This window comes from Orcinus orca, chromosome 2 (genome assembly GCF_937001465.1).
Source record: "Orcinus orca chromosome 2, mOrcOrc1.1, whole genome shotgun sequence".
NCBI classification, from domain to species: Eukaryota; Metazoa; Chordata; class Mammalia; order Artiodactyla; family Delphinidae; genus Orcinus; species Orcinus orca.
This window is the reverse complement of record NC_064560.1, coordinates 98,217,145-98,225,882: the sequence shown is the minus strand read 5'-3', so window position 1 is coordinate 98,225,882 and position 8,738 is coordinate 98,217,145. Positions and strand designations below refer to the sequence as shown.

The 8,738-nt window shown below is 48.9% G+C and overlaps 1 protein-coding gene and 1 pseudogene across 2 annotated transcripts in view; one reads left to right on the top strand and one right to left on the bottom strand.

Annotated features, from left to right (window-relative positions):
* The first annotated feature begins 218 nt into the window (after positions 1 to 218).
* Positions 219 to 1,611, top strand: LOC125963513 (dual specificity protein phosphatase 5-like; annotated as a pseudogene).
* A 6,330-nt stretch (positions 1,612 to 7,941) lies between these two features.
* ANXA2 (annexin A2) overlaps positions 7,942 to 8,738 on the bottom strand; it is a 44,371-nt gene continuing 43,574 nt past the window's right edge. For both annotated transcript variants that reach the window (XM_049706023.1, XM_049706024.1), the window contains one exon: positions 7,942 to 8,314. In XM_049706023.1, the coding sequence (XP_049561980.1) occupies positions 8,255 to 8,314 (60 nt within the window). In that variant the 3' untranslated portion in view covers positions 7,942 to 8,254. The remainder of the gene's footprint in view (positions 8,315 to 8,738) is intronic.

Sequence of the window (8,738 nt, the reverse complement as noted above, 5' to 3'; positions counted from 1 at the left end):
AGCCTGCGTTCAATTAGAGATCACATTATGCGGAATCAAAAGAACTAGAGCTTGAATCCTCATCCTAACCAAACTGTTTGAGCTTCCAGCCCTTGGGTGAGTCGTTTACCAATTCCTGTTTTTGAGGCAGAGACTGAGCATGAGAGGATTTTCGACTCCACGGGAGGTCAGTGCCCCTAACCCCCGCGTGGTTCAAGGGTCAAATGACCCACCTTACCTGGCTCTTCCAGTTAAACGTCTTATATTTAGTTTCCTGTAACGCTGCACATTGAGTTTCCTCAGACTCCGTTGAAAACTCCTCGGCCCGACTCCAGGGGTCGGCGAGTAGCCGGCGGAACGCCGAGCGTCCGAGACGGGAAACGCGAGTGGAGCTGCCGGCCCGCGCAGCCACGCCCCGCTCGCCTGGAGCCTCGCCTGCGTGCACGGGGCCTGGGCACCTGCGTGCGGCGTGGGTGGGGGCGGGACCACGCGCACGCCCACCCCCACCCCACGCCTTGCCCCCTCGAGCGTGCGCGGCTCGCTTCACGCAGATCTCCCCTCGGCGGCGCGCTCGTGCTGCCCGACAGAGGGCGCGCGCGCGGCGGGGGTGCCGAGGAGACCATGGTGCGCGTCCCGCCAGCCTCGCTGCTCCCCTCCCTGCCTGCTCGCCGGCAGGTGTGCTTCTTACAGGCGAGGGTAGGAGGCTTTCCACTCGGAATATTCCCGAGTGCTGCGTGGCTGTAAAACCCATTTCACCAGAGGAGACTGAAACGAGAGCGCGCTCATCAGCCAGTGTGGGAAACCAGTGCTCAACATCAGCTACCGGCCGCCTTAGGACCACGGCGGCCCAGGTGCAATCCCTCTGTTCCTCCACCTTGAAAGTACCCACCAAGCATCCAAGTGCCGGTTCCTCGCCACCCTGCACGTGATCACGGCCCTGCAGAGTGTCTGGCGGCGGACCTCGCAGGCCTGCACGGCCCACCTGCACTACAAATGGATCCCTGTGCTAGACAGCCACGCGGCTGACATTCGCTCCTGCTTCCAAGGAGCAATAGGCTTCACTGACTGGGTCCGGGAAAAGGAAGGCAAGGTCCTGGTCCACTGTGAAGCTGGGATCTCCCGTTCGCCTGCCATCGGCATAGCTCATGTCAGTTCCGCCTGAAGGAGACCACTGATCACATCCAGAGGAGGAGGAGAGTGACCTTGCCCAGCTTTGGCTTCCTGAGATCCTGCCTCGCACTCCCTGCCCCGGGATCCCTTCTGCCCGCAGGGTGCATCCCGCTCGTCATGTAAAGCCCATTTGCAGACACTGAGCCCTGACGTGCAGTGCACGTTCCCTACCACCCGCTGGACGGCCTCAGAGCTCACCAAGAGTTTCATGGCTACATGCACATCCTGCTAAAACTGGGATGGGGGAACCAGCCCAGCCCCAAGAACAACTGTGGTTTTGTTTTTTAAACTCGTGGACATTTTATGGCTGTGCGGTACTGAATTGCTCCCTCTGTCAGGCTGCCCCAGTGGGGTAGAGTGGCCACCAGGCTTGCAAACTTCAGACTGACCTTGAAGATAGGTTCTCAGAGGGAAGGAAAGCCAAGCCGCTTCAAGAGCACAGCCTGTGCTGACTAACTACTGTTCTTCCAGATCCCCTGCCCTCTCAGGACTAACCAGTCCTTGGATGTCAAAATTTGCCTTTTCATTTCAAGCATAAGGCAATAAACACCGGCATCCACGTGGGAGAAGGCAGTTGCTAGACCAGGAGAAAAGGCAATTACAAGGCCAACTGATTTTGAAGGAAGCACGATTTCCACCTTATCTTTTTAACTTTGGCTGTCTCAGTATCTGTCTTTGTTGCTTTAGGGCATAAACCGATCACCATCTAGTCAGGAGAGTAACCTGCAGGGTTTGTAGGGACATGAATATATAAGCTGGTTGGAACCCCTTGAGCCCAGTGGAGGCAGATTCTCTCCAAGGGGAGGGCTCTGGGGTGAAAGGAAGAAGCAAGTAGCCTGTTCCTGGGACAGCTGGGCTTCCCGGGACTGAGCAGGGTCATGCCAAGCGGGAGACAAAGCTGGTTAAATACTCCATGCTCTGGCCAGCAAAGGCCTGAAACCAGGCACAGGACAGGCCTGAATTTCTATGTGCAGATTTGGAGACTTCAACCAAGGGGAGAAACAAAGGATACAGAGGCTAGGAATAAGGCTGACATGCATTCCCTTACTCTGGATCTGTTTGTATTAGAAGCTACATGTGAACGATGCTGAAACCTCATATTAAAAACAGAACTGGCAGTTATCCCACTGAAGAGCTGAAAAGTTTTGATTCCACCTCTTCCTTCGTCTATGCTCTGAAATCATTTTCTATGGTTTCTTTGTTTTCCTAGCAACTTGGAATACGCTATCTGGAGTGCATCCTTCATCTTCCTTCTCTTGCTTGAAGACTCTAATAGGAACCTGTTTTCCCTACTAACTTAGGGTCTTCAAAGCACAAAGTTAGGTCTAAATTATGGAGATCTGAACTGTCTGGAATACTTAGGATTTATCTGGAATAGATACTGTAAATCATAAAATGTGACAAGGAGAAAAGTCAGAAGGTAAACGTACAGAGGTTCCCTTCTAGCAGTTGGTCGTGGGATGTGTGCTGTCCCGGTGACTGGGGAGGAAATGGTATAGAGTCAGAGCAAGACTGGAAATAGATTTTAACACTGGGCAGAGCCTCATTCCCCATTCACCATACCATCACTAAGACCTTCCCTGAGGGAGCCAGCACTGCGGCGGGCAAGGTTTTAATTCCCTGCAAACACCCAGGCTTCCCAGAGGTCAGGACACTCCAGGCACTGCATGGAGGCTGGGTACTGTCCCCATCCCCTGGGCACTGCCATGCTCAGTCTCTGAACCCAGCTGAGCCAGGGTTAGGCTACTCACTTCTTCCTTTCCTCCAGAACCCTTCCCTTTAGACAATCCAGGCCTACATATTCTTGAACTGGACTTGGAAAACTCAAAATCCACTTAACTCTTCCATGAGGCAAGGGAAGCCTGACTTCTACTGCCTGGAACTCAGCCCTCCCTCTTCAGGGTGGGAAGGAAAACCTGCCTCTCATTCCTTCCTCTTGAGCTTACTGCCAAGGAAACAAGAGCTCAGTCTCAAGTCATCCTGCCAAAATGTTAACAGTGATTTGTTCTAGTTGGAGTTCCAGGTGATTCAGATTTTCTCCTTTATACTTTTCTGTATTTTTTAACTTTCTACAGTGATTCTGTATTCCTCCTGTATGTCAGGAAAAAAATACCAAAAAAAAAAAATTCCTGCTTTAAGGATCGCCTCTCCCCAAACCTTTCCAGATGCTTTATCCTAGGTGAGAATCGTTTACTCTGGACCCGCCCCCCCCCCCCCCCCACCCAAGAGTCTCACCTGTACCTCCATCACAGCCCTTATTATTCTGCATGGTCAGCGTTGCCGTGTTCTTCCAATCCTCGGTGATTAGTTCAGTCACCAGCATATAGTAGGCTTGTCTACTGAATACATTAATAAGTCAATAAATGACTGAGAGATCCTGTATTACCGGACCCACTCTGGACTTTAAAATTTTTCCTAGTCATAGATGAGTTCATATCTATTAGGACAAAGGTGATCCTTTAAGACCAAGATGGTTTTCCAAAACTCAAGAATCCAAGAGATCTGGCAACCTCACTGATATAGAAACCTAAAACTTGTTTGAAATATTTCTGTATTCCTGATCCAAACTCCTTGCTAATCCTTGTATTAATCTTTAGAAATGTACTTGAAGTACGATAGCCTTGGGCTCTAATGGATTACAGCTGGGAAAGTTGTAATTTGTCCTCACCTACTGTTTAACAAGCCACCTCCACACCAGGTTCCACTGACATATTATGTCCTTTCTGGTTTGTTTCTTATTAATATAAAGCTGATGGTTCAACTACAGAACAGCAAGGGTTGCAGGGAAGGGCTAGTGATCATCCTAAATACTTAGCTCACTTCTTTACTGTGATTTCAGCGGTCCAAGAAAGCCCTCTTGAATCCCAACCATTCTCCCATTCCTTCACTAACTCCTTTCATTCCCGTAATATGGGAACAAAGCCTTCATTCCAAGATAAAGCTGACCCTATACACTTACTTCCAGGAAAGAGACATGGGCTAACAGCCCTACCAAGATTTAAACAGCATCCCACAGACCCTGAAAGGAGAGGCCCTGCAGAGACCAGGAAGGCAAGTTTGGAGAACTTAAGTCCATCCTTGACCCGTCCCAGTTTTGCCCAAGCTTGCCTAGCTTTCAGACTAGATGCAGGCTATTAATGTTGGAATCGTTGGGTTGGGATTTCTCTAAGGCCTAAACAATGTGGCTCCTGGTTCGCTCTCCCCTTACCCTCTACTGTGGAGAACGAGACTGAGATGGCTGATTAGGGACGCATCGCTGGGAACAGCACAAATGCAAAAGAGGACTTGCAAAGGGGAAAGCGTGTTTTCTGTTTTAAGAAACCTGCTGACATAGGGAATGCTCCTGTTTTTCTGTAGAAATGCTTCCTTCAGTGGACAAAATTCAGCCACAATCAAGCTAATTGAATGCACAAATGTAATATTTTTCCAGGGCACCTCCAATTTAATGCTTGATGAAATCGTGTCTTTCGCATATATTTACAAAAGCTTTTCTTCATCCAGAAATGTCTGTTAAAATTGCTTATAGATGCTGAGATAGCAAATCACTCTTCTAATGTAATGAGATAACTCATCTCTATAAACTTTGCTTGCTCAAATGTACTCGCATAAAAGAAATCAGGCTACAGGCTTTTTTCAATAAATAGAATGAACAACTAGAACTTGATGGCTATAGCATGTTCTGCCTCATTGCTAAGGGATGTTTAAAATCGCTCCCTCTCTCTTGCAGCGGAGTTTTCATTTTGGTAGTTGATGGAAAAAGGAGGTCAGATAAACTAATGTGGATGGGAAGGCAAAGCCGTTTGTCAAAATGTGGGGAGAGGCCTGGAGACTGGAGTCATTTAAAGACTAAAAATTGATTTAAAAGATTTCTGTCCTCAAATCATTTTTCTTGCTAAATGCAGCCACTTTGTGAGCCTGGTTTCCCCTGCTCTAGCTATCTTTACTAATAATTTACGCCACAGGAACTTCACATACTGGGAAGATTCATATGCGTGGTCATTGATGCATAGCCCAGTAAGATGGGTCCAAAGATCAAGAGTCTGTGGAAAAGACAAGGTTTAGCCACCTGTTTCTAAGTAAGATTTGTCTTCCAACTCTAATCTGGAAGCCAACAATGTGACAAAAAGGCTTAGTAGATCATCTCACACACACCTACGGTCAACCATATAGGGCTGTCATGTATGGCCGCTCAGGTTGTGCACTGCATAAGTCCAGGGGACATACCATTCACATAGGCTACAATGTGAAGGGTGCAGTCTGGAGCTGTGCAATGTGACAGTCCTGTCCTGCTCCACCACACAGGTCAGGGAGAAAAAAAATCGTATCTTCTTGTTCACAATCATAGTTTAATAAGTTTCCATGACTAAACTGCATGCATTTACCTTTAACTCCTCCAAGAATACAAAGTTCTTCTTATCGGCTGCCATTGTTAAAGCCTGCCGCATTCCCTTTTCCTTCTCTTGACAAAGTAAAATTGGGAGAATAGTCAAATCTCCAGATGGTTCTTTACTTCCAGAAACGGATTGGGGACTTCCCTGGTAATGCAGTGGTTAGGACTCCACTGCGTCTCCAATGCAGGGGGCCCGGGTTCGATCCCAGGTCAGGGAACTAGATCCCACAAGCGTGCTGCAACTAAGGAGCCTGCCTGCTGCAACTAAGACCCGGCGCAACCAAATAAATAATTTAATTAAAAAAAAAAAGAAATGGTTTGGACAGCTTAACTGTGGAGGACAAGCTGGAATCCAGAAGATGAGGCCAAATTCTAAGTGCCCTTTCTGTCAGTTTTGGAAAACACTAGACAGCCATTGTTCCATTCAGAGGAGACAGCAGGCAGCATTTGGAACGGTTCTCCGGGGGCCTTCCTTTCGCCAAGCTGCCTTTTGGGCGTTCCCTCACGCCTGCTGGAGGGTCCAGAGCTGCCAGGCCACCCTGGGCAGGGCGAGAGCAGGAGCCTGCCCACACCCTGGCTGCCCAGCCCTGCCTTCTCTTTCCACCACCTTTCCCTCTGCTGCATGAAACGCATTGTGTGGTGGGAAGAAACAGCCCGAATGCTTTGTGATCTGAAACACCGCTCCCGACAGCCTCTGCCCAGCCCAATCAGTTTTGTTGTTTTCATGGCCGCGCCACGCGGTGTGCAGGATCTTAGCTCCCCAACCAGGGGTCGAACCTGTGCCCCCTGCATTGGGAGCACGGAGTCTCAACCACTGGACTGCCAGGGAAGTCGCAGAGCCCGACCACTTCTGAGGGCAACACCAGCATGTGCGGGGAGACAGAAATTCCCCGCTTCTTATGCAGTTCCTTGAACTCTGCCCCAAGCACGCGGAAAAGTATCTTCTGGGATCGGAGGCATCACATCTAATATGCATAGGAAGAGACATTTGAGAAGACACACTATTTTTTGCCTAACTTGCATTTTAAAGAGTATCTCAGTGGCCTTACGGGCACTTTGTGGGCCTAGTGACTGAAGAGCCCTGTTCCATCTGAGTTTCCACAGCAAGTCTGCCAAAGGTCAAAATAGCAAATCAATCGGTCCACAGATGTATATCTTTTGGTTATCGTGGTGCTGTTTTCATTGGATCTGAAGGCTGAAAGTGGGGCAGGTGTTCTCCATTCTCCAGGCTCCCCACTTCTGTCCAACCAGCCCATTTCACACCTGCATTTCCACTACCTGCCTAGTCCCTGCAGACCACTAAGCGCGTCCAACATCAGCCAGGTGTCAAGAATTAGTGACTGACACAGCACCCTTTACGAGGAGGAAATGTAGTGTAAGAATTTGGGGATAGTCATCAACACTGCCCCAGCCCTACCCCCAGCTTAGGGGAGGTACCTGTATGAGCAAGCCATCTGCAGGGTCCTGGGCTAGAAGCCAATGAACAGCACCTTCACCTTGCGAGCGGAGACAGGTACGTCAACACACACGCCTGCTTAGTACACAGTCTATCCATGGAAGGAAGGACCAGAAACCACGTGACTCTAGGAAGGCCCCCTGGCTGGCTGGGAAGAGAGTGGGAGGGAGATGTAATTTTCACTGCACAGACTGTGTGACATTTGAAATGTGAACCAGGTGTATGAATTACCTTTAATCAGAACCATAAGAATGCTCGTGGAGAGCTTCCTCCCAGCTGTAACACTTCCCCTTAGATATCAGGGCATGGCTCAGACATTTTCTTCTCTGGGTCATCTTTCTCAATCCTCCCAGGCAAAGCCAATCGCTTTCTTCTCTGTGTGCCCGTCTACTTTCGTTACACCGCTTGTACGAGGATGCTGTAGCCTGACTCTGACAGGTGAGCCCTCGAGGCTGGGGCAGGATGTTACTGATTTCTGTAATTCTTATGGGAATACTTGGAATATTTGCTAAATGGAGTCTACCACACCATCCTACCCTTTTCCCAGTTTGAGGCCCCTGCAGCTTGTTTTCACCTAACTTACCTGTATAAAGATGAGCAGATGAAGGGGTCATTCTGGGATTTTTTCCCCCCATAGGTACTATCATCCCCTGTGCAATAGAACCTTCTATTATAATGAAAATGTACGCTGCCTGTGCTGTCCAGTACGCTAGGTGCTAACCACACGTGGATACTGAGTATCTGAAATGTGGACAGACTGACTGAGGAATTGACCTTTTAATTATTTCGTTTAAATAAATTTAAATGTAAATAGTAGCTACTATATCGGACAGCTCCTTTCTAGAGCTTTCTTCCTCAAGGGGACAGCCTTACCGGCCCAACAATACAACCCTTAAGCACGTTTGATTTTGAAACAATTAAATTGAGAGCAAGGTCAACAAAGTACTTGTTCCTAAAGTAAAAATTCAGTTTATTCATCTGTTTACGACATAGTACTCAAAAGGCAAAGTGTTTCACATCATAGATTTCACTTCCAATTCCTCGGAATGTTCATTTCTTTTACTGTAAAGAGAGACTAGACCGGAAAGGCAGGCAATGCTTAGGCAACTAAACTAAGGATGGAGCAGGTGAGGTGGGCAGCACTAACGTCATCCTCCCAGGGATGGGCACAAGGGGGTTGTTAGCCACAAGCTGATTGTGTAGAACTGTTAGCTGGGAGCGCAGAGCAGCCATCCTGGACCCTCAGGCCATTGAGGGCTTCAGTCATCCCCACCGCACAGGTACAGCAGCGCTTTCTGGTAGTCACCCTTGGTGTCTTGCTATAAGTGGCCAAGGAGAAAAAAGAAATTCAGGGTCAGGAGAAAGACCCACACTCTGCAGAAACACACAAGCAGGCCCCACGGCACATGGAGCCTCTGTGGGACCTGCCCAGACACACCCAAACCATCAGAGGACCCTCAGGGATCGCGGCCCAGGGGAGATTATTGCCACAAGGGTAGAGAGAACACAGGGTCCTGGGGATTAACATGGTAAGTGGCCAGAGGACAGAACCCAGTCTGCTCCTCCTGCACTGAGGTCCTGCAAACAGCACCTGTTTTCTCCCTGGCCCACATCCTTCCAGAGAAGACACGCGAGGCACCTTCCTGCCTGACTGTGTTGTTTCGTGGACTCTTAAGGTCACATGGGAATAAGCTGATGAGTTAAGGAAATAATTACTGAGTCTAAATCCCCCTGAATTTTAAA